The sequence below is a fragment of the Takifugu rubripes genome, chromosome 14, assembly GCF_901000725.2.
Source record: "Takifugu rubripes chromosome 14, fTakRub1.2, whole genome shotgun sequence".
Taxonomy (NCBI): Eukaryota; Metazoa; Chordata; class Actinopteri; order Tetraodontiformes; family Tetraodontidae; genus Takifugu; species Takifugu rubripes.
In genome coordinates, this window is record NC_042298.1 from 2,391,819 (window position 1) to 2,417,884 (window position 26,066).

General features: G+C 45.1%; 1 protein-coding gene across 2 annotated transcripts; it reads left to right on the forward strand.

Annotated features, from left to right (window-relative positions):
• The first annotated feature begins 1,200 nt into the window (after nucleotides 1-1,200).
• On the forward strand, nucleotides 1,201-24,271 carry psd2 (pleckstrin and Sec7 domain containing 2). Of its 2 annotated transcripts, XM_011610403.2 has the most exons (16): nucleotides 1,201-1,721; nucleotides 3,141-3,208; nucleotides 5,836-6,392; nucleotides 7,119-7,880; nucleotides 15,634-15,831; nucleotides 16,067-16,147; nucleotides 16,648-16,760; nucleotides 16,987-17,045; nucleotides 19,893-19,982; nucleotides 20,097-20,140; nucleotides 20,221-20,411; nucleotides 20,520-20,590; nucleotides 20,886-21,043; nucleotides 21,272-21,416; nucleotides 21,707-21,850; nucleotides 21,966-24,271. In XM_011610403.2, exons 3-16 carry the CDS (start codon nucleotides 5,917-5,919, stop codon nucleotides 22,194-22,196), a joined length of 2,763 nt encoding a protein of 920 aa, XP_011608705.2. In that variant the 5' UTR covers nucleotides 1,201-1,721; nucleotides 3,141-3,208; nucleotides 5,836-5,916; the 3' UTR covers nucleotides 22,197-24,271. The 2 variants fall into 2 exon arrangements, with proteins under 2 accessions (XP_011608705.2, XP_029702765.1); XM_029846905.1 differs by lacking the exon at nucleotides 3,141-3,208 and having other exon boundaries at nucleotides 16,987-17,047; nucleotides 19,892-19,982.
• The last annotated feature ends 1,795 nt before the right edge of the window (nucleotides 24,272-26,066 follow it).

Below are 26,066 nucleotides of genomic sequence, written 5' to 3' on the forward strand. Positions count from 1 at the left end.
AAGTTTGACGAAGTGACACCAAACGTGGTGACAACACAAAATAAGGAGACATTATTTGCCAAGGACACAAATTGCATTGCCAGCTGGACGGCTGCAAAGCATAGTCTGAATAAATAACATAATGTCTTAAAAGAAAGTAATAATTCCACACTCAAACAGGGCTCCATCTTGTTTACAGCATTGTTAAAAGCAGCTAATTTCCCCACATAGGGTGACTAATACCTGTAGTATACGCTGTATAACAGCAGTGGAAGGTTACGTCACGTCGGTGCCCTGCCAGCCTATCGGCCTTTTGTCTGTTAGCAAAATAACTCAAAAATTCTCAACAGATTTTATTGAAATATTCTGGAAATATTGATAACCTACCTATTGATAACCTACCTAACCTGTAATCTACACTACAGTTATATTATATTAATCCACGTTAGGCTTCGACTACAATTCAATTTCCCTACGGGGATGAATAAAGTACATCTTTAATCTTGAATCTTGAATAATAGTCCAATAGGCTGGCTGTCACAACCTTGGAGGACATCATTAGGATTATTAAGAACAGTACTCAGCCAAAATAAACTATGCCCTTCAAAAATCGAATATAAAGATGAATAAATTGTGAAAAGCACAAGAGATCCTTGAGTTTTTGTTGCAGCCAGGGTAGCTGTCAGTTGTTGCTTGCTTGGCAGAGCAGGTGTGGTGTATTGTATGTTCATAATGGGAGATGGTGTGTCATAGGAATCCTGCAGGGCAAACCAAACCTCATACCTGTGTGGCGCTGGAACGCCCAACAGTGCACTTACTTTTAATTCCTCAAACACCAGCAGCAGAATTGCTACAACAATGTTGCTACAACAATAATAGTAACACTCTATGGGACATATTTTCTACTTGTAACCCTCAAAGTTGTGTCTAAGCCAAACTAATGTGACCCACATCCAGACTGAGAATAGATGTTATTGTCATTGTACACGGTGTTACAACAAAATTGGTTGAGGACCCCCCCCCCCCCCTTCCACAGTGCATAGCTAACAGCTGCAGGACTTTAGACCTTAGACAGCACTATTGAATATCTGTAAATTATCTGCACTTTCCCATAAAACCCCGAACTTCATCTGAAATCCTTTGTTTTCTTGAAAAAACGGAAGTGAAAATAACGTTTGGGTGAATATTTCACACTTCTGAGAAACTCCTTTGTAAACCTGTAGCGCTTCTTTAATAATATTCGGCTCCAATTATATGCCTGGCACCTCGGATGGGGGGGCGGGCGACCTGTGGTAGCGACATTAGCGCCGTGTCTGATATCAACAGGCCCCTCAGACGCGTCCCGTCCACATCAACCACGGGAGAGCGAGAGTGATGGTGCCATCGAGCAGCCCGAGCAGCGACATTACGCGTCCTCGGCTGCCATTCGAGCGCACGGAAGCCGCTCAGAGAGGACGATCCGCGGTGGACGCCCCCGTTCATCCAGCCATTCATCACTCGGACCACTAATCATCCCCCGCCCGGACCTCCCGCGTGCCCCGAGCAGCCTGCGCTACAGCGCGAGCCTCTTTCGGTCGGCGGTGACGGCCGCGAACCACAGTCGCACGCGCACACCGGTGAGAGGGGGCTGCTGGGAAAACAGGCGCGTGGAGAGGAGGGCTCATCCGTTTGTTATTCCCCGGCGTGACCGCGGAGAGGGAGCGGGGGACAGAGGACCTGGTCTACCGGAACCCATCTTACCGGTGAGTGGAGCGACGATAAAAGGTCTTTCAGTCGGGAAACAGCCCATGGTTGTCGGATAGTGGCACCGGCGCTATCGGAACTGACCGGTTATCGCGCAGAAATGTCTTTTCAGTGCCTTTGTGAAGGGGGTTTGGTGCATTTTAGAGCAGCAAAGGCATTTCAAAAACGCTGAGTCTAAAGATACAGGTCCTTGTCTGGTTAATGTGTGCTCCCCCTCCCCAAAACGCACACACCGCCTCAGCACGGCGGTGTTTGTGGAGCTAATATAGGCTGACAGATATGCGCCGTGCGGGCCCGGGGATTTTATGGAGGGTTTCTCTCTTTTTGAGAAACGGAAACGGTTTTCCGCTTCGCTCGTAGGAGGACAAGTTGATCTTGAAATGCGACCAAGGTCTATTTTGGAGGAAAAGAAAGACACCGGCCTCAATTGAGCTTGAACCGTGTCTCCCAGCCATCCTGTTGTCATGGTTACTGGCTCGAGGAGGCTGGGAGAACATGACTGTCTGGCACTGGTCTCTCTCTCTCTCTCGTTTACACACACACACACACACACACACACACACACACACACACACACACACACTCACAGGTTTACACTATATTTTTAATGGTTTTATATTTAATTCCTTTTACCCTTCATTTCTATAGTATTTCCTTATCCAACCTATTTCTGTTCAGGCTCAATGTTAACCCTATACGCTCCCCACTTTAACTTAATTTAATGCCTTTTCAACATCCAAAGTTAGAGGCCCTGCATATACACTATGTAGGAATCTACTGTATGTCCATGGGCACATCGATCCCTGGAGGCAGGTCTCGGTTTATTACAGATATTTATTGTCAAGCCATTGTGATTTATTTCCCCAACACGACAATGAAAACCCATAAAACAAAGTTCAGTTCCTTCCACTGTAACGAGCCTGACCAAACTGTCTACCTCATACTTGTGGCTGCAATTGAGTTCTCAGTTTCAACCTTTGGATTGTCCTGTTTGAACAGTTCAAACCCACAATGATACGAGCCACGAGACAACGAAAACAGTCTGAAATCAAACTCTCTTTAAAATCTGTACATTTCCTTTAAAACTTGTAACTTGCAACCTGGTCCATAGAGAGCCGACAGGGCGGGTTGTCCCATTTGATTTGAATGCCAAATAAAAGAACCAAAGGGAGATTAAAAAAAAGATCAAATGTTACTGCGAATTTGAATTTGTCTGTGTTAAGAGTGACAAAATGAGAGTGGATCTTTAACCTTGACAGCACTGAAGTGACATATTGGGGTGATTTACCCTGGCAGACTATTCCGCTCCAGTAGGCTGGTGGCTACTGGGCTGCTGTTGTCCTGCTGGTGGGACTTGTGGACTGGCAAGGAAAACACCCGCATGACTTTAAACTCTATTTTCCTGTTTGCCTTTTCAGACAACCAAGTAGGAAGTGATCTTTTCTTCCCTCCAGTCTGGCGTTTAACACAGAAGCATTTTTGAAAGGTGACTCTCTTTCATTGAGTGTGTTTCTTTGAGGGGGGGGGGGGGGGTTGTTGTGCTCATGAACAGGGTCAGTGGGTCATTTGTATTGTCATCACACTGCCGCATTTTATCTCTGAGCATGCTTCCGTTAAAGAAAGAGGAAGAGAGATGATGGGGTTTTCATCTGTGCTTTCAGATGTGCTTATTTACAGTTCTGAGTGAAAAAAAGGTGTTTAGAGAAGGCTCCAGATGTTTTTAACAAGTTTTAACAAGTCTGATTTCATATCCTTGACTTAATTTGCCAGTATAATATTTTCTGCTGTAGGCATATATGGTTTCATTTGGGTTTCATGCATTTTACAAGGGATAATACAACCTTCCAGTTGTAACCTGAATACATTTACATGGACAGCTGTAGATATTTGCATAGCCACAGTATGAAGTTGAGTCATACGCAGGGGGATGGCCTTCACCTCTCATAATGGTCAAGAAAGGAGAAGGCTTTTTCTTTATTCTTTTTATTTCTACTGTGGTTTATCCGTGGTTAATATTTAAGTCAGCTTTGAATCACTGGAAACTCCCCTGACCCGGTGGACCGTGTCTCTGTGTGTCCCACTGCTAAGAAATGCAAATGCGTGCATATTTATATGTGTGTGTCATGAGAGAAAGGTAGATAAAAACCTGTAAATGGCACGTATGGTAAAGATGGAAAGACTGTCGGCTCAGAGGCGTGTTGCTGCGTCGTTCCCATGATTGACGGGTGAGCTGATAATAATTAAAGGAAAGTGATAAAGCTCAAGGATCCCACTGTTGTCCTGAGCAAAAATAATGGATCTATGCTGATAGTCATCTCATATGTCACGAGACAACAATAGCAAACACACATGCACACACTCACACACACTCACGCGTGCACACAGTCTCGGTGCACAGTGCCTGTCTGAGCATATCTGCTCTCCTTTCAGCCCAGAGATACATTGTGCCTCCACACTCCTCACTTTTGTATGCTGGCTGAGACCTGTTTACCACATTAAGTGAGGAACGCGAGGCTGGAGGAGATAGAAAAGAGAGAGAACCCTGACACCGAGTAGACGCGTAATGAAGAACAGATGAAGGGAGGTAGTGGGACGAAAACTGGGAGTTGTGGACAGAGACACAAAAAGAGAGAATTGCCCCTCTGCATGTGTGGTTTTATAACACTTCCCATCAATGGAAATATGCCCCATTTATGCGTGTGTGTGTGTGTGTGTAGACCACAACATCCTCGTGCACTGACGTTAACTGAGGTAAAGCAGATGTGTTTTTATCTATTTATATGTTCGTGATCATGTCCTCTATTAGTCTCTTTAGAGGTTTTTCTTTTTAGTTTTAGATTTAAAAGCACGGTTCATGAAAACATGAACCATCTGCAAATGGGAAGTGAAACATGATTAATCTTCACTTCCTGAGATAAACAAAAGCATATCCACACCGTGACTTTGAGAGCTTCTGCAGATGGAATGTGCTGCACGCTGCCTGGTGACAAACAGATAATGGAGACCATCCCAAGTAAAATAGTTAGCTAGTTTGTTTAATGGCCGGCCAGTGATGAATATTTCATTTTAGCAGCTGTCAGAGTGGCTAAAGGTGCGATCAGAGGCACAAACAACCCTTTAAAAAATAAGAATTTGATGAGATTTGATGATTTATTTCTAAAATTCAATCAGCTTTTATGATTTTAAAGGGCATATAATTGTATCAGGGGATACAAAACTTGCAGGAGACATTTTCGCAATCCTGCATGATTTGCATCCTCTTTTTGCAGCCCTGATGAAACATTTAGTCAGCCTGTGGTGTCGTTGTAGGGAGCGGCTTTAATACAGACCACTTGCAATCTTAGATATGAATTTGGCCTCAATTCCTCCCCTTCATCTGTCCTGCTTTTGACATTAAAATGGAGCCAAAATTCCAGACATTTCCTCTGAGGAAACCGCAGTTTTGTTTGCATGATTCAACTTTGATTACAGCCCCGGTGTTACCTGCATCTGCGTGCCATCAGAAGAGCTCCGGACAGCAGTAAATATATGACTGCAGTGCTGCTGTACGTCCTCTGCTGCAGATGATTCAGCAGAGAGCTAATATGACTCTTGTCAGTCTGGCACACACAACTGCATCCCAGTGGGTCTACTGCAACAATAGGATCCAAACGTCTTCTTCATCACGGCAGCTCATGCTTAATTGAATATGCATGATTCCTAATTGCAGTTTAGCACATTGTGATTAACTCAAACAAAACGAAAATACCCATAGGCTTATTTTTCCGTGGTCGGTCATTGGATTGGTGTGGCGATTTTTCCTGTATTAAATGTCATGTTGAAATCATGTTAGGGAAGATTATTCCTGACCTTCAGCATTTGTTTAAAGCACCGAATCTCCAAACAGCTTTAATAGATATCAATCGGAAAACAAATTTGAGTCTTGGTCTCATGGCTGCATGCATTAATTAAATTGATAATGACCCCTTGAATGTAAGCAGTTTTCTCGAAGGTGACTTGTGTGACCTGCGAATCAAACCTCTTTTGCTCTTTGCTTTAACTAAAGGATAAACTGCTGTTTTCTAACTGTCCCAACTGTCTTCATATTGTGTTGTCTTCCTTCTGTCTGTCCAGGTTTCTGCAGTGGGTCCTTCTTGGTTTGCTGATCAGCTCTAGCAAGAGTGGACAGCTCTCAAGGCTCTAGCAAAGAGCACCATGACCCAGGAGGGGCAGGATCTGCCCTCTACCACCCCCACAGAGAACCCAGTGGAGTTTACTACATCCACCACTGTCATAACGACCACTGAGCCACCCAAAGACACACACGACCAAACAGAAGGGGACAAGCTAGGGACTGGTGAGGAGACCGTGGAGGGAGAACAATTAGAAGAGATCCAGCAGGGAGAGGAGGAGGCACAGGTGGAGGTAAAAGGGATCGAAGGAGTCAGCGAAGGAGGAGAGAGTGAGGTTAATGACGAAAGGTCAGATGGCGCCGGTGAAGCCCAGCAAACAGAAGGAGGGTTGGAAGAGGCAGAGCCAGAAGGGAAGAGGGGGGAAGGATGTGCAAATGTGGGGGTGAGCTCTTTGGGGAAGGATGCAGCATGTGAGGATGAGGGGATGAAAGAAGGAGAGGAGGGGAAGGAAAATGAAGACATGCAGCTGCCTACGAAGGACCCTCAACATGCTGAGAGGTTAGTTGAGCAGATAATCTCCACCGTGGCTCTGTGTTAGACATGCTTTTAGTCCTATGACCACTGTTGACCTTCAGGTATGAACGTATAACTGCACAAGCTCTGTAAGAGCCTCTATTCCCTTTATTAATTAATGATTATTCTCCATGTGGGTGTCACATCATCATCAGGGTCCTCCTTTAAAGTTAAAATCCTGAATCACAAATTGAGTTTTGATGTCTCATCCATAATGGAAGGTGAGATGCTTTTTTTTTTACAATCTGAGTTTTGGATGCACATTAAAGATAAAATAGCAGCAATTCTTCAGCAGACCCTCAGTTCATAATTCATATCTGCTGGTTTGAAGCAATCACATAAGGAAGTGGCTACTCATTAAGCTGATTTAAGTGCATCTCAGAGTCAGAGTCATCCAAGTTTCCAACATTTTTGCTTCAAAGGGTGTAAAATTAATGAGAATCGACAACTTGGGCAAGATGAGCTTCCGATTCAGTTCACCCAGTCAGGACGTGGACAGTAGCTCTCACCTTTCATCTGGCTTCAGATGTCAGCAGCAATTCAAGCTAATGAAATCTCATATTATTCATGCTTTGAAATGAAAAATGGTTCCAGAAAATACTGCGAGTGATCTACTTTGTGCTTTTTCCAAATATGAAGATGGAAAAGTGTGTTTGAATCATTATGAGGAGAGTAATTCCCATTTCCTTTTATTTCTCTTCCTTCACCAAGGCTGGCTAACGGTCTAGTTGGGAAGGATGAAGCTGCTGAGGAGGAGGAGGAGGAGGCAGGTGATGAAGGAGGGTCTCAAACACACATGGACACATTCAGCTCCAACTTTGAGACCACTGTAGAAGAAGCTGACACAGAAGTGGAGGAAGAGGAGGAGGAAGAGTATCAGAAAGACGGAGATGGGAGGGAAAACCAGGACGCCTTCAGCTCAACGTTTGAGCAGATTGTCGAGCAGTTTAACAATCCTGACGAGGAGGAAGAGGAGACAGAGATGGAAGAGGAGGAGGAGGGGGAGAAAAATAGGGTGGACAACAAAGACGGCTTCAGCTCCACGTTCGAGCGCATCGTGGAGTCTGCCCTGCTGAGGGGTGGGACCTGCTACAGTAGCCTGGACTCTCTGGATGTTTTGTCCCTCACAGATGAGACAGACAGTTGCGTCAGCTTCGAGGCACCGTTGACGCCACTCATTCAACAGAGGGCATTGTTACAGGCCCCTGAACCCCTGGAGCCTGAACTGGCCACGGTGGTGGAACAAGAAGGAGCTGAGGCAGCTCAGGAGGCCACAGGTGAGACTCTCATGCAGGATGAATCTGGAGATGGAGCTGGTGCTGGGATAGGAAGAAGCCCACTGAGGACAACCATACCAGGAAGCAGGTCTGAGTTTGTGCTGAGCCACCCTGGACGTTGGGCCATCCCCAATGGATACCACGGCGACTCTCGGGGAGCCACAGAGGGAGGCGGGGCCATGATTAACTCTGTCAGGTAAAAAAAAGAAACCGCTGTGTAGACATTGTGTCTTTGCTCACTTTGGAATATGGATCATTTATTTTTTTTTAGAGACTGAAAACATCTACTGATGTTCCACAGCGAAGCTTTTTCAAACACTCCACGTTTTCTTGGTTTCTCTGACCTTTTCCTCAAACTGATTCTGGTTCTCGATTACAGACCCCACACGCTCACACACCCTGCAATTATGTCACCCGGCCTATGCTCCTGTCTTGCAAAGACAAGTGCAGACCTTTTAGTGTTTGTTTGAATCAAGCCTTTGGGTCTCTGGGGTTGCCGAGGACGTGTTTTTAATTTCATGGTGTCGTCTTTAATGATTCGTGTTTGGTTAGTTGGATCCTTCTTGACAATCAGCTCAGCCCTCAGTGCTTTGCATAAATGTGGCAGCTACACGGCATCCGGAAGCGTAATCGCTCTTATATCCCGTTGCCGTGATTCAACCAGTAGGTGGTACGAACATGGTGAGACTGGGCTGTCAGGAGGAAGTGGGTGGCGGCTGAAGGTCAGAGTGCTGATAAGGTGGTTACTGACAGCTCGCTGAAGCATATTCCATTGTTAGAAGATCCTCATTTTACCATTTTACCTACAAAAATATTCACAGCACCTGTATAAAAGACAAATCTTGACTTGATGAAATTAAAAAGAAGGAATTTTGTGCGGGAATGGCAGCCCACGTGTTGCTTATGTGTCATCAAACAACAAAACCTGGCAGTCTGTGGGCAGGAACCAGGATATTTCCCCGTAACTGTTTCTCTTAAAGTGTCTTTTCACAGAAGGAAACCTGTCATGCTTTTGTGGTTAAAAATAAAATATTTGGACCTACAGGAAGCATAAATAACGACGGCTCAACAGCACTGTTGTGGTAAACAAGGGTGGCTGCAACCCTGATTAATCACAAGACACTACGTTGCTGCATGAAGATGTCTGTTATTACAAGACCTTCCACAAACTCTGCAGCATCAGTGTATTAATAACCATAACAGCAGTGAAGTTCCATGAGCAGAAACCATCCTCCCTGCCTGCAGTTTTACTTACTAACGTACTGGAAAGTGCTGCAGACACACGAACCTCTGTTATGATCAGCTTACCTAACTGCCAGATTCTCCCAGAGATTCTACAGACCAGCATGAGCCATGACAAGTCGCCTCTCTCTCTCTCTGTCTCTCTGTGTCTCTCTCTCTCTCTCCGTCTCTCTTCGCCCTGGCTCCAGATGTTGTCCTTAAAGCACAGGCTTGCTTCCTGACCACCAGCGCCAAGCTGAATGAGCTATTGTTTATGTCATGACATCATCGTCTTCAGCTTCCCTCGGCCCAGCAGGGTCTTGCAAGTTAGCAATTATTGCTCTATGGTAGCCCGCTCGCCAGACGTTTGAGCACTTAAATCTAAAGTGGATCCATCTGCTAGTCAAGCTTAGAGGAGTAGTTGATTATTTAATGACTCATAGAATGCGTTTTTACTGTGAGCTACAAGCCTTCACTGATCATTCCGATCCACTTTTAAATGGAGAAACATTAGCATGTCTGCAGCGAGTCGGCAGGGGTAAAAGCCATTACTCTCAGACCTAAATTACAGCTGAAGCAAAGGCTGTTTATTTGACTGTAATACTCTCCAGAGAGAGAACTTTAATGGTCCAGCTTTCCAAAAGAGTCGTACTGGAGACGCTGGAAGTGACGTGCTTGAAAATGCTGCAGCAGAAAACTGCACGGCAGCAGTGGAAACTTTCTTTTGGATGGATTCTTAGGAAAACACAGGTTGTAAGAAAGACACACGCGCAGATTGGAAATGCACATCTTTTCAGTTTATAAGAGCTCCATCTCTATGGAGCGCATTAGTCTGTGGCAGACGTGTTTTTTATTTCAGCCATCCATCTCCGTCTCCTTGGTTTCTCCACCTCGCCGCCCGTCTGTCTTCATTTCTCCCCTCATTCTCTGCCTGTCTGCTTTTCCTCATTTCCCATCTCTCCTGTTCTCTCATGCTTCTCATCATTTATTCTTCTCCTCATTTTACCTCAATTTTCCTAAGGGATACTTGCAGAAACGTCAGTTTCATTGCTGACTGACGCCACGGAAACAGCAAATGTTTGGTTGTGATCAGTATTCAGTGGATCAGAATCTTCTGTTGTCATTTCTCAGCAGTTGTGGATTTACACAATTTCTGGCTAAACTGTAAATGAGGTATTTCTCCACAATTGACAGGATTATAGATAAAAGTTAAACACTTTCAATGACAGTCTCTGATTTGGACAGTATAGATTAAAATTAGGCTTGTTTATTACCGCCACGCATCTGCCTGTCGCTCTGAATCTGCTTTAAATGATCTTCCAGCCTGTTAGACATTTTTTTCTACCTCATTGGATAATGTAAACAAGCTCTCTCACACTTACCATGTGATATTCACACCTGCCAGTCAGTCAGGGTGTATTTAGGATTAACCTGTCAATCTGTGTGTGGGACATGTAATTGTGGATGAATCCTTTCCTGCTTTCTGTCACTGATGGTTGTCCAGCAGCTTGTAATAATACCTGCGTTTTACCCAGAAATAACGTGTGCAACATGTGTGGCTTCATGTTAGCGTTCATGCATGGCTTTTATTACATCCTGTTGAAGAACCCGTCAGTGCCTCCCCCAGCCCAGAAGCCTCGCAGATCCGAGCAGAGCAGATAAAAGCCAGTCACAGTAGTTTCCATATCAGAGAAGCAGCTCTGCCATGTGGGCTAATCTGCTTCACATACACAGGCATGAAAGGCAGGACGCAGCAGCAGCAGCTCACCCCCAACTATGCATAATGCTCCTACGACCTAATGGTCGCCTAGTGGCACAAATTACACTGAAACCTTCTGTCACACGCTTACACATGCACAGACACACACACACACACACATACTGCATGTATTACAAACTATTCCTCCTTTGATTTCTTCAGTCTGGTTCTATAGTTCTGTAAATCAGGCTGCAGCTGATCCTTTCCTGCCTGTGAGTCAGGCAGCGATATGGACACGTCTCACACACACACACACACACACACACACAAACGCACACACACGCTAAGCCCGTTTCTGCATTTTAAGCAGAGCACAAAAAATATATAATGCAGAATTTAAAGCTCTCGCTGACACATAACACACACACACACACACAGAGCAGATTTATCCATGTCTATTAATAGCACGACTCTGGTTTATGACACATCAGCCAGTGTTTTGGCTGAATCAGGTTGTTCTGTAACACAGATTTGTGCCACGCTGACGGTTCTGCTCGACATGTACAGTATGTGTGTTGCCCGAGAGTGAAGTCAGATCTTTCTCTGACTGTTGCTCTTTGAACGGTGTCGACGTTTCAGTACTTAATCAAACACAGGCGGTGCCACTGCTTCCCCCTGTCGAAAGGGGGCGCCATTGCTCATCGTTTTTAAACGTCGTGTGTTTATAGGTGACAAATATAGTTGTGCTTTGGTGAAAGGTTGCGAAAAAGCAACAGCAATAAAATAATGAAAGGTAATAAGTTATTTAACTGACACACACGCACAATATTTGTGTTGTGATCGCTGTAAGATAATAGTGATCTATACATAGATTTGTCTAACATGGACCCTGACCTTTTCAGTTATTTTTTCAGTTATTCTTCCACTTATGAGCACAAAATACTTAAAATACTTAAACAAAAGGAGAATTTTAAATATCTTCTCTTTTTATATGAAGTAGCAAATGGTTTCTTCCAAGCTCCTGAACTCTTTATCGATTTAGCGTTGGTGTAAGATCCCGAGGGAACATTTATGGATGAAGCTCCAGACGTAAAGGTATTGTAAGAGTATCTGAGTGATGGGTATCCAGTGACAATCCCCAGTCTTGATAAATCTGCCGTACGGTTTCTTCCTTTGCTATTTCTGTTCTTCCATCCACCAGATTAGAATGAGGAAGGATAAATCCAGCCTGTGAAGTTAAAATGCAGAGATGTGTCAGCACAACTGGTAAAAACCCATGTTTGTGTGATCTGGAGACACCTTATTTACGTTGGACTCTGTTCACAATGACACAGCTGTGTTCGAATCCTGGAAATGAACCTGGAGTCAGCAACCGTAATTAATCACTCGGCTTCTTTTGTCACATCTTCAGCTGACATTTGAGCGTAAACACACTTTCCTTCCTCTAGTCGTGTCATCAGTGAGAGCTTGTCATTACACCAGCTGTGCACAGTCGTCCTTGCCTGTGCAAATGTACACACACACATACACACACACACTGGGTGCACAGCAATACTGCATGAAGCCTCCTACAACGGTAAACAAGCTATGATGGGTGGTTAACAGTGAGGGTTGGTCTACCACCAAGGAGAACCATGTCACTGTGCCACCCAGCAGATCCGGTGAAAAAAGTGCAGCAGAGTTATCGAGGGTCAGATTTGTTTGAAATGTGGCTTTAAGACCAGCAAAGGTTTATCCATTGGTGCGATGTTTAAGGCTGAGCCAGTTCATGGGACCGCTGCATCGAGTCTTCACGACGCAGCTCAGATTTCATAAGGCAGGACGTCCCGCTGGCTGCTGAACTGGGCTGCAGGCTGAAAGACCCTCGCTTTACTGCAGAGGAAGTTGTGCTTGCGGGAACACACAGGGGCCATTGTGAGGCCCCCGCCAGGAGCGGCGCTTCTCTCCAGGAAAACTCGGCCTTGGCCCCGCCCACCACATCCTCCTCCGCCGCAAATATCAGCGAATAACCCTCAAAACGCTCGCTGACTTTGGACGCGGAGCCGAGAGGGCGACAGGCTGTTATTATGATCAGACAGACCAAGAAGTTTAGTTGGGCAGCAAGTTAAGGAAATGGAGGTTTTAGCGACTCTTCGGTGATGAGGCGGCCGGACCGGAGCGCGCCTTCTCCCGCTAAACACCACCGCGATGTGGAAGGACGAATATGATGTTCACTTCGACTTTTTGTTGCAACTCCTGTAAGTTCAAAGCCCAGATTTGCTTTAGCTTCGCGTTTTCTAACGATGGGAACATTATTCTCGGCGGTAAAGCAGAAACAGCGAAGCCGCAATGTATAGGTTTATTATATAATATGTCCCAACATTCCCTCAATTATCCACGTTTCAATCCCTCGAGTCCTCTCTGGCCGATGTTATAGATTACGCGATACATTTATATTTAGCAGTTTTCCCATTTGCGTCATTAGAGTTGATTCCTTTTCAGACATATATTAAGTTTGAACTGTAGTCACTGAAAATTTTATGTCGACCCCCCCATAAATCTTTGTAGATACATGATGCAGTTTTTGTGTGTTGGTGCCACTTCTTCTTGTGTTACTGCAGTACATTTAGGAGAGCTGGGTCATGAAAAAATGTCTGAAATAACAGAATTTCATCACACACACACACACACACACACACACACACACACACACACATACACACACCCATACCCCTTGCTTACGGACATACCTTTTAGGTGTGGGGCCAGGGCTGTTCAGAGATTAGCATGTGAGTCAGTTGCGTGCACCGTCATGCTCTTTGACACATCACAAATGCATGCACACAATAACAGAGAGGGACTAGGTGATGTGTGGCTGTGATGATGATGTGATACAGAACTGTCCCTTCAAATACACAAATGGGTTTACAGTCTGACATTTGTCCCCTAAGTACCTCTGCCCAAAGGAGCTGTGCTAAATATCTGGAAGTTCATGCTGTGTTCACTGAATGTGTGTGTGTGTGTGTGTGTTGGTTCAGTTGTCCTTACACAGCACTCTTTTTTTCTGGCTTCAGAACTGATATGAGCCATGAATGATTTATGAGTTTTCTCTGTGTCAAGTAGATTAATATGGTCAGAGGAGTGAAAGCAATTTCATGGTCAACACTGGCCTTGTGTGTGTGCTCACACACGTGCGTGCACCCACTATTGTTAAATCGTTTGACATATCTGAAATCACTGTTGAGGGACTCCAAGTAGCAGTGGGGCCCCGTAAATGTTTAAATGTATATGTGATACTTTTAGAAATGAGCTGTTCTAGAGTATGAATGGAAAAGATTTCCTGCATGGAGACATTTCTATCAGCAATATCAAGTTCCTCCATCAGAGGAGACGCAAGCTGCCTTTATGTAAGTTCAAGCTCAGCTCCCACAGTGTAGCTGTATCACTAAAGTCCAGAAATCTGCCCTGGTTGGGTTTGTCCAGAACCCATCCAGAGGAAGTGTTTAATCAGATCAGCAAAACCACCTCAACTGGGTCCATTTCCACATGAAAGAGTGATATTTAGTCCACCCGGATATCCAGACGTCCCCTCCCTGTCCCTGAGGATGAGCCTGGGCACCCTGCAGATGAAGCCTTTACCCAACACGGACCGCAGCCTTGGTTGGTGATGCGTGTCCACTGTACGTCCATCCGCCTCTCCCATCATGGCAGAAACAGAAACTTGTTTATTTATGAGCAGTTCTAATTATCCTCTTCATCAGCATTTATCAGCTGACTCCTGCCGGTGGAAGCTGGTTGCTGTGGGCCGTGCTGGTGTTTTTCTTCGTGTCTCCCCCCTTATTGCTCACTTGGGCGACACAATTTAGAAATATGATCCATAATTCCATTAGTATTTCTTTTTCTAGCGCAGGGCTGCTTGCTTCTGCTGCGTCCATGGCAACCATCACTAAATCCTTCCTCATGTCAGTGCATAATGTATTAAATTTGCGAGGGTAATTCGATTGGTCTGATCAGATTATAAAAGAAGTCTGAATCATCTGGCTGGAGTGCTGACAGTGCCGTGCAGATGCACATGTGCACAGGAAATGAGGAAGTGCCAGGCCAAGGGGTGGGGGTGGGGGGGTGGTCATCACTTTAGAAAATAAAATTAAGGCGTTTTGTTGGTGATAGATCATTTGGTTGTGTCAGGAGTCTGTTTCAGATCCCCTAAATTTGCAGGTCATCCAGGATGGATTCAGTTCAGTCACGACAAAGAGATTAGCAACATTTTTGAGCTGCATCATCAGCAGCGATGGTGGCCCGGTACTGGCGTGGTCATAACCCACACAGCCATTTCCTCGGGCTCTCAGAAATATCTGAGTTGGCCACTAACTAAACTCTGGTGACACTTGAACACTTATATGTGCGGGCGGGGGGAGGGGGGTAGAGGGAGCGTCCTCATTCCTGCAAACTGTGTCCGTCAGCAAGATACCGAGAGCCGCCATGGCCTCATTTGCTAATGTTAAGTCAGATTAAGGGACTATTTGGGAGGCTGCTCTTTCAACAGTGACGCTGTGGTGGGGGAAACGTTTTATACTGGCGTTAAAATATGTCCACAAATAAAAAGGCATGTGATGTTAGGCGGATGTACGCTTTTATAGCAGGGTTTTCAAGTTTTCTTTGTTTTTTTACAGTTTGAGCCTTTCCGAGTTAAGAAGCTCAGATTTTTCAACAGCCGCCGCTCACTAAAGTAGAATCTCTCATAAATTCACACAGTTTTGGAGGTTAATGGTCTGTTAAAATGGCTTTTCTTTGGAAGGGATTGTGAATGGCTGCCTCAGAATTAAAACCAGCCTTTAGAAGGCTGCATTACAGCCTTTTAGTGCGATGGAAACTGGGTCATGGAAAGTCACACACACCTCCTTTGACTCTTGTTTGCATTGCTGCACCGAACAATACGTGTTTATGCATTTGTCATTTCTCCCGTCTTAGCTGGAGCGATCCGGCAACAGTGGACATGTGTTTGTTTCATTAACCTGTGCACCTGTGCGCGTGTCCCCTCCTCTTTCAGCGATGCCAGCCTCACAGACGTGCTGTCTGATCCAGAAGACTGTGATCTGGGCAGTCTGGAGCGCTTGGAACGCGGCAGCACCGACACGCTGGCCAACGGATGCCGAGCCGACTTGGAGGCTGCCAAGAGGCTGGCCAAGCGTCTCTATCACCTTGAAGGCTTCAAACGCTGCGACGTGGCCAGACACCTGGGCAAGAAGTGAGCGCGCACGTTCAGAATCCCACCTTTATACGATCAGGCTGGAGAATCAAATGTGCTGGTTAAGTACAGGATGTTGATCGTTTGCATCACTCATTGAGTCACGGTGAAGAACAGCATCTAAAAGCACGTTTTCCCCTTAAACCGGTGCTAGTTCCATATAACAGCATGTGGTCCGGTGCCTCAGTACATATTCTGAGCCATGTTTGACCAGACTTTCCTTCTGTCTCTGCAGTAACGACTTCAGCCAGTTGGTGGCGTCAGAGTACCTGAATTTTTTTGATTTCTCTGGCCTGTCGCTGGATCGAGCCTTGAGGTAACGCGCATTCAGCTTTTCCACGTGAGGAGTGTATGATGTAGACATCAGAACAGTTACCTGTGCATGCGTGTGTGCGTGTTCTACACGACCCTCCTCACAGGGCATTAGCCCTGCTCTCATCAGCCTGTCATGTTGAGTACAGGCGGTTTGCACCTGACATGCTGCTGTCACACACTGCTGCTCACCCCAGCAGCTCCCACATGAGGCTGCATCAGTCGTTACACGTCTCCACATCATGGTTTAAAAAAGGTTTAAAAATGTTCCACCTCAGAACCTACAATAGGGTTGAATTCTCTAAAAAAAACAGGTTTCTCTGTCGTTCAGGTCAGCGATCCTCCCTTATAATAAACCTCCACTGGCTACATTATCAACTCTTAAGAAACAGAATCTCTTTTTCTTTTATGCCGTCTTTTCCCCATTTGAATCCTCTGACTTGAGTGGATTTTCTGGGATCTATCTGACCATCTGGTGACTGTGGTTTCACTTGTGTGTGACAGGAACTTCTTAAAGGCTTTTCCACTGATGGGAGAAACGCAGGAAAGAGAGAGGGTCCTCGCACATTTCTCCAGACGTTTCTGCCACTGCAACCCACAGATCCCCACCTTTGAAGGTCAGAGCAGCGATAACAGTGATTACCTGGTTTAAAAAAAAGGATTTGACAGCAAAATGTCTATACTGCAGTTATGCAGCGGTGTAGTAATGTGTCATAATAATCTGTTCAGTTGTAGCCACATGAGTAGCAGCCGGAGGTGGATGTTTGTGTCCGCACGTGCGAATGTGTTACGATGGGTTTCTGTGTCCTAATGTTGACCTGAGCTTCCTCTGTCTCGCTGCAGATGGAGCTCACACGTTGACTTGTGCCCTCATGCTGCTCAACACTGATCTGCACGGACATGTAAGTAATGGAGGTCTTTATCTTACCTTTGCAGCAGATCAGAAATCTTCTAATCTTCCTGTTAAAACTGATGTATTTGCCACCAGTATCTCTCTCTCTCTCATTCTGTCTGTCTCTCTCTGCTGATATGTGTTGGGACTGACTGGTACCTTCTCATTGGAGGAGACTGGTTTTATGGTACTGGTGGAATACAACAATGTGGAGCACGCCTTGTGTCTATAATAAGAATAACATAGGGGAATGTTTCCAAAGATGTTATCAGTAAAGACACTTTTTTTTTAGCACAAATAAAAGGATCCTACAATATACAGAGGGTCACTGGATGCTTCCAAAATATGAAGCCCTCTATCAGTTCCTCTCTGCCTTTAACGGGAAGCTGTGGTGCGTTTAGGGATCAGGATATCTGCTTTTAGAAAGGAGAAGATGCACAACAACTGGTGTTTCCTTGGTTCTTTCCTAATATTTACTTTTGTTATAAGTATAGCCAGACTACTTCCTTTTCAAATTTAACCTTTGAATAATTTTGGAGCTGCTCATTAAATGAAATCTCATAATGAGAATGAATCTGTCTGAAGGGAGGGAGGACGTAGGGGAAGAAAAGGGCACCTGCAATTAATCCTCTTCAGATAATGATGCATTAAGAAAATGATCTGAAGCGTTTTTGATTGAAACAATATAGTCCAGAATGTTGCAACTGTCATTCTTGTGTTTTTCCACTGTTTCACAAAATGCCCTCCAGCGGTCAAGAGAGCAGCAGCGCCCTCTAGTGTCAGATTTATATTTAAATCATTCTTCATCGGAGTTGTGTTATATATTATTCTTTCTTCTGCTTTCAAAAAAGTGCAGAACAACTACAAATTAAAATATTGAATATCTGTAAAGTGACTTCCAAACATGTATATTAACATTATAACATGTGGATCCCATTCTTTGGTTCAGGACTGTATATCATATCATTTAAAACCTACACAGAAGGAAGAGCCAGACAGTAATAAATGGTGCTTTTAATATTCCTGATACACATAAAATGTTTTGCTTGCAGGCCAGTTGTCTCTGTAGAGGACACTTGTTAAGGTGGGGTTGCTGCAGCGGTGCTAATGCTACGCTTGGTAAAACAAATCACTATTTTGGGACTAGCAGACATGGTGTTTGGAGGGAGAACAGACCAGTCAGACTTCATTTTCATGCTCTCGGTGTGGCTGCTGGGGCTGTTCCCATCTCATCAGCGATGTCCTCCACTTTACCTTCATCTCCACTATCACTTTTAGAGCCCTTAGAGCCACTTTTGTCATTTCTTTTCTCTGACAACACAAACCAGGATCACAATAGTAAGTGGGTGTTTCCTGCACACAAGATGAAAAGACTCCAACTGGCAATTGTGTGTATAAGTGTCCAGAGTTAACCAGGATCATTGAGTTGAATTTAATCAGAGTCCTGTTTTGAGGTTCTTTTATCATCCAGCCTTTGGTATTAGTGATAATCTGATGTCTCCCAGTCTGTAGCTCTGGGTGGCCAGGGGCCACCAAGACCTTATCTGATGTCCAAAGATTGTGGGTAGATTTCTTCTGGGACATTTTATTGACTTTTTCAGGGCGTTCTCTTCCTCCGTTAAAGAAGGCGCCTCTTTTTCCCATTTTGTGAAGACTTAATATGGAGAAAAACTGACTGGAGATAACCTATTCAGTGCACACTGTGGATAAGCTGGAGAGCTCATCTGAGAGTGGCAGCACATCGCCAAGACAATATTTGTCACAGCAAAGTCACTGCATAATAAATATAAGTGTGTAGAGAGTTAAAAAGTCTTTTAAAGAGTTCTAGCAGCTGTCAGGATTTTTGTGTTGTTGCTTGTGTCTGGTGTTCTCTAACCTTTGTTCTTGTCTTCTAACCAGCACATTTATCACTCCTCTTATAGCTACTGTCCTCATTTTAAAGCTCTCTTTCCTCTTTTTTTCTAATTCCTTCCCTGCTAACCAAATCTGGGGCCACGCTGACTTTCTTCCTCTACAGGTGGTGAGTATTGTTGTCACACTAATACTGATCTCATGGATGAAGCAGTCAAAATTTAGGTTAAACCTCACAAATGTGTGATATTCACCCCATTTCTTCTAAATAACACTTCATGATCGGCTGGATCCTCAGCAGATTTGATCAGTCTTCCCTCGCGTAGGTTATTAGATTTGGATGTAACTTGAATCCTAAACTCAGATGTTTATCGTTGTGGCTATTTACAGTAACGGAACATGTCTTTTTTTTCCTTTTCCTGGAAAAAGACCTGATGTGGGCTTGTCTGTTTTTTGGCTTCCTTACAGGGAAATCTGAAAATAAAAACTGCAAACCAAATCATTTTTCCTTTTTCACCACCCAGAAAGATCACCCTGATTTTCTCTACCACCAAATGTCCTAATGTAAACCCTTATAGTCGACATACAGCTATAAAATATGCAGTTCCTTCATGTATGTTTACCTAAAGATGTGTGATTTAGCTGCCCCTTAGACTCACTTAACTTCTACTTGTGTTTGTTCATCAAACTGAATTCAACACTGAATTTTTAAGAAATGTTTATTTAAAAATGCAACACATGTCCCTTTGTGGGGGAAAACAGATTTATTTAGCCATTTTCTATTGCTATGAAAGTCAACTATTGTCCAAAGACAGCAAATGATTGGTCTGTAATCTGCAGTCACGTCTGTAGTGAAGCCATAGTGTTACACTGCCTCCCAGTGGAATCTCCAGCATCTGTGGAGACTTATCACACCCAAAGATTAACCAGTAAAAATCCAACAACAGGAGCGGTGACGTTTGATCAAAGTTGATCTGAGGATTTTCTGTTTTGTTTCCCTCCTCAGAACATCGGGAAGAAGATGTCCTGTCAGCAGTTCATCAGTAACCTTGAGGGTCTCAACAATGGCAAAGATTTCCCTAAAGACCTCCTAAAGGTAACCCCCCCCCCCTTCCCCGGCACTGTCTGGATCTTCCTACGCATTTATCTACACATTTAACAGGTGAAGGAAAGAAATGTAGAGTTCCTCTCTTGTTCTTTGCTCCTGCAGGTTTTGTATAACTCCATCAAGAATGAAAAGCTGGAATGGGCTGTGTGAGTGTACTAGGGGAGGATTAGCACGCTTGTGAAGCTGTCACGTTGGCCGTTTGTTGAGCTGAGGTTTGTGTCTGCAGCGAGGAGGAGGAGCTGAGGAAGAGTCTGTCTGAGCTGGTGGAGGAGCAGTGTGAGGGCGGGAGCAAGCGTGTGGCGAGGGTAACTGATGGCAGCAACCCCTTCATCGCTATTCCCATTCTGTTGAATGCTGTCACTTACAAACATGGCGTGCTGAACCGTAAGAGCCACGCTGACATGGACGGCAAACGCAGTGAGTCCCCCCCCCCCACACACACACACCATGTTTCCCAGAGATCCAGTAAGTTCTGACACAGATGTGATACTCACCACTCTTCTGCATTTTGTTCCCCTCCTTTAGCTCCGAGAGGTCGCAGAGGTTGGAAGAAGTTCTACGCCGTCCTGAAGGGAATGATCTTGTTTCTTCAGAAGGTGCCGCATTTTGTCCTCCGCTCTGTTACCATGGTTACACAAGCACTGTTGCAGCTGTGGTGGATACTCCTTGCTGATTGTTTGTGCTCGCGTTCTTCTGTTTGAAGAGAGAACGAGCTGCAGAAAACATTAAAACGGAGTCCTGAGTGTTAGGATGGGGGTTTGTCTCCCCCTGCTGGCAGCAAGCCTCAATCAGAATAACCTGCACTTTATCTTCAGCGTGTTTTATATTTACCTGTCAGTTTTCCTGACATGCTTTTTTAAAATTTCAAACCCTTTTCTGTTACCTTCCAAGGACGAGTACAAACCCGACTCAGACATTTCCGAGGTGGACGTGAAGAACGCTGTGCGCATACATCACGCTTTAGCCACCCGCGCCACCGACTACAGCAAGAGGGCAAACGTTCTGAAGCTAAAAACCTCAGACTGGCGAGTCTTTCTGCTTCAGGCCTCGTAAGTTACATTTGAGGCACAAATTCAATTGAAACCAATAAAATATTCTATGTGTTCGAATGGTTGTGCATAGTTTCACATAAAAATACTATGAAGGTCCTAAATGCTGCTGAGCTGTTAATCAAACTTAGATCTAATTTGTTTTTAAAATATGGGGGAAAATCAGTTATTTTCTTGCCCTCTCTTGTGCTCCGGCCTGTTACCATCCTCTCTGTATCGTCTGTGCAGAAGCGAGGAGGAGATGATGTCCTGGATCTTCAGAATAAACCTGGTCGCGGCGCTGTTCTCTGCACCGGCCTTTCCCGCTGCTATCGGCTCCATGAAGAAGTTCTGTCGGCCTATTTTGCCCTCTTCATCAACGAGGCTGACTCAGGTGCAGCCACTCTACACTTCTAATGTGCTGAACTGGTTTCTGAGTGAAGGCCACACGTACAGAGACATCACCCGAGATAACCAGACAAACCAGTAGTCTGTAGTGACCTTAACTCCCGAGGCACGATGTTCTGTTGTCATCAGTGGGATCGTTGTCAAAAGTCGATCGAAAATCTTTTAATGGCAGCAGGAAACTTGCAAATCAGATTTCTCAGCAGCATTAGACAGGTTTATATACTGGATTTGTGCCCACGTGCGTCTTACTGGCTGTTTGCTGCCTGGTTGGCTCAGGAGGATCAGCTGCGGAGTCATGAGAACAAGCTGAAGCAGATGAGCCTGGAGCTGGAGGAGCACCGCAAGAACGCACCGGACGTCGACCCCAAGAGCCGCGAGTGGGAGGAGTTCCGACTAAAAGAGCACTACCTCACCTATGAGGTACGGCCCGCATTTGCCATTTCATCTAAACCTTTTGTGTCTGAAATAAAAAGATAAAAACGTAACTGATTTCTATTCTGACCTCTCTGCCCCCCCCACGTGTGGCTTCGAGCAGAAGACTCGATATGAGACCTACATCAGCCTTCTTCAGGCCAAAATCTCTGCTGAGACGGATGACCTTGAGAAGATCGAGGCGGGCGTGATGGGGGGCCTCATCACGGACGGCGGGCTGGCCGGCCGCGAGTGCCTCCTCCGGAAGACGCAGTCCTCCCCGTCCATCAGTCAGGCCCACAGTGGGCTGAATGGGAAGGCTGCCGGAAGCACTGCCCCAGGATCCAAGTGTTGAAGGGAGGAAGCAGGAAGATTCTGTCCGTCGTCACGGTTACCTTTTGGACTCATCTGCCCCCGCCCACTGTCACCATCACCGCCATTCATTGAGAGTCTTGGGTCGGCCTGCCGGGCGTGTCTTTGGACTGTGGGGACGTCTCTAAACGGACCTGGGCCGAGCCACAACCTTCTTCCTTTACAGCACATTAGCCACGCACGGTGCCCAACACCTTAAAATATTATAATTATTATTATTATTATTATTGCACATTCAACGATCATCATTTAGATCATCAGTATTATTTTGAAATGAGATATTAGGTCAGTCTTAAGTTTGGAATGTACTGTTTGGAGCGCCGCAGAGGACAGAGACTTGGTGACTGGTTTGGACTGGTTTGGTCCGTCCTGCTGCTGCAGGCCAGGCCTCAGACACTGATCCAGACAGACATGGTACTACTGTAGCATTTAGATCTATATCTTAGACGCCCGTTTACACGCAGTCACTTCGAGGTGTCGTGGACCTACAGCCAGGTGGCGCGCTGAGCTCGGCGGAAGGATCGGAGGGCCCGGCGTTTATTACCTATTTATTTATTTATTTAAAGCGAGGGAGCTTTTGGTTGCAGGAAGGATTGATCCTCCAAGTGCTTCCTCTTTGGTTCAGCAAGTTCCCTCCTGACACGTTACATATAGCTTAGAGGAGGTGGCGCCGTGTGAGCGGAGCAGCCAGGGGTTTACCTGATCATCACGCCGTTCCAGCAGAGGAGCGGCCGCTTGAGTGCCTTACTCTGGGGCGCCTGGACATTCGGGGGTGGGGGATCGGAAGGGTGCCACTCAGACCAGTTGGATCGTTATTTTTAATATCCCCCGACGATTCTTTCTTCTCTTTGACTTAAAAGTCAAATCTGAGTCGATGGTCTTGGTCTGACTGGATGAAAACACTGTGCCATGTTGGGTTTGGTGCTCCACAAGGTGCAGATGGAGGGCAGCGTCGGGGGCAGGGCAGCATTGTGGGTGGGATTCGTACTCTGTGAGTAGGTCAGTTGACGTTGTCGGTAGCAGTAAATATAGCAGGGTCGGTTTTTTTTATAAAGAATCTTAAATGTCGTACGCATCACAATCTGGCCCCGCCCTCCAAAGGTTCTAGCTGTCGTCTCTGTGGCGAGAACCTACGTGTATTTCCTGATTCGTGAGGCGAACCTTTACCAGCAGCCGTGAATTCTTTCCGCTGTCCTAACCGAGGCGAATGTTTCTGGGAACTAAAGCGAGGCCTGGCTGGTTGGGGGGGCCTTTCCAGCTAATGTGCTGCGGTCAAGAACCTGTCAGGTTACTGGGATGGAAAAGGGAACAGAAGCAAAACAACATCACCAGCAGAGCAGCCTTCGGAACCCCCTCCTCCTCAGAGAGGAGGAGGGAGGAAGACTTGATTTCCAAGAAGAAGCTCGCTGGCTTCTTTAAGTGAGGCTGTTTGTTTGGCCGACCACTGGACCGAACGGGAGGAGGAACGGACCGTTGGGAGCTGTTTTCTCCTCTGGGCTGAAGTGATGGGGTACTGTTTTTTTGTGAGCACCTTAATTGATCCCGACCAAAAACACGTGTACATCTTTCCTCTTTACGTGACTTCTGACACAACTGTAGACCAGTGAATTTAGCCCCCCCCCCCCTCCCCCTCTCACGCAGCAGCTTAGCCACACAACCAGATCCGCCAACACATGTAGTAACCTCGGGTCTGAGATCCATTTGGAACCTGACCAGGAACCTGGAGTCCTGGTAAAGACCACATTGTGGAGGAAGTACCATTTTTCTAAAGCTGTATTGATACTGGGAGGCTTCCCCTTATAGTCGCTCTGGTTGTTGTGCTAACCATTGTTCCCGGTGTTTTAGGGTAGGCCTGTGCTGTAAAATAGGAGTGTGACAGAACATATTTGTTAACTGTTATGTTTTATTTAAAAATATACAACTAGAGAAATTTGATGTTGGCAATGAATCTGTCTTTTTGTTTGTATATTGGAGCCATTTTTGACTGAATGCTACTATTTAAAGGACATATTTACTGAATATCTAGTCTCTGCTTCATAAAGTAAGCTTTTATACCAACTGATGTGGCTGTGATTTATTGGCATAACCAACGATGTTTCCAACGCTAATCAAGCCTGGATCCAGGTGCTAGCCAGCTCCTTCGGTTCCGCCCCAACGGCTGATGCTGCAGCTCAAGTTCAGCAGAACCAAATGCACTTTTTAAAAATGCTGTGACGACTGTTGTTCAGCCTTAACCGACCGTACAGCTTCGTTTAGTCTGCTTAACATAGACCTAAAGGGCCGAGTAATCTTAATCCATTTTAGGCTCCGCCTTGTGTTGGCTGCCTCACAGATAAGCTGTTAACTCTGATATTAGTAAAGCCAGATAACTTCGCCTCAGACTTAAAACAGAATCTACAGTGCTTTTCCGTTGCAACAGAGATAAAATGATGAATCCATTAGCGTACAGTAGCGTTATTTTTCTCTAACTAAAGAGCCTGAACAGCAGCCATGCCATAATGCTGCTGTGGAATTATCTGATCTTTATCCTCAGGAACACTGACTGATCCTTCCATTCATAAACTAGTCACCTGAGATGCCTTCAATGACTCCATTTCCCGAAAAGTGACACGACTCACACTAACTGGATGGACCTTTTAAATGAGGTCACTCTCTTTGAAGCCTAAACTCTTCCTCCATCACTGTTATTATAGGCTTTTGGAGAAATTGGTTTTTCAAAATAAAAGCTTTAGAAAATGCTAAGTCTAAAACTTCTGTGGAGACATTTGAGAGGCAGGAGTGTGTGGAATGACTTTTTATTGCGGGATTATCACTTTTCAGACGACAAGGCTCCCTCGACATTAAAACGAACAGCAATGTACACAACAGCACACCTTTTCGCCATCAACGAAAATTTAATAAAGTAGTGTGAGTACGGAATAACAGAAAGTAATGTAGCGTAAGTACATGAGTTAAGATGATGTCGAAATGTACAGGATGAGCTTGATGTCAATGCCAAAGTAAGCACCATCGTCATGTAGTCAGGAAAGGCCATATTTCAGTAAAAAAATAAAATAAAATAAAAGGACAAGGAGAGTTAAACGTCACAAGGGGGGTGGTGGTGGTGGTGGGGGGGGGGGGGGGGGGGGGGGGGGGGGTCGTTATCACAGTTTTCAGACATTTTACCGACTAAAAAAACAAAAAAAAGGAACAATACTGGTGAAGCACTACTTCATCATGCAAATTACTTTAGTAAACCTTCTGACACAGACAAAATATACTGAACTGGAACTCAACACATCTCTGTCCAGCAATAGTCACAAAGCCTGTATTTATACTCTGAATGTGAGATCCCTATCAAAAATAATATGCAGATCTTTTTTTTCCTTAATATATCTAAAGTGCAAGTATTTATTCGTCTTTATTCAATGCTTTCTGCAAGTATAAAATACAAAGGAAATAAACAGCATGTTTTTTTCCTGTTTCCTGTTTCCATGTTACATTTTTCAGAAAGGAGGATCTTCATATATAACAAAATTAGATAATGCACACACGCACCACAGGTAAAATATTTCCAAAGGTACAACATATTATCCGGGATGGGGAAGGTAAAGGGTTTCAGACCAGAGGGATGGTGGGGGAGGGACACAGAATCGGTTCATTGTGCATTGACCCGTCCCGAAACATCCAGGATCCTTTTCCTAACTTTTTCATAACATCTAAAAGGATATTTTCTTGATTATACACAACAGTAGCCTGTACAGCTGGAGCAGGATGGACCCGAGCGCTCCGTCTGTGTGTGTGTGTGTGTGTGTGTGTGTGTGTGTGTGTGTGTGTGTGTGCAAACGGAACTGATGAATGAGCTACTCTGTCG

What these genes read in the sequence shown, in the direction of transcription:
- psd2 (XM_029846905.1), top strand. Translation starts at nt 5,917, where the DNA reads ATGACCCAGGAGGGGCAGGATCTGCCCTCTACCACCCCCACAGAGAAC. An exon ending in TGACATGGACGGCAAACGCA is followed by an intron (nt 20,412 to 20,519) that starts GTGAGTCCCCCC and finishes CCCCTCCTTTAG; the next exon opens with CTCCGAGAGGTCGCAGAGGT. An exon ending in CATCAACGAGGCTGACTCAG is followed by an intron (nt 21,417 to 21,706) that starts GTGCAGCCACTC and finishes TGGTTGGCTCAG; the next exon opens with GAGGATCAGCTGCGGAGTCA.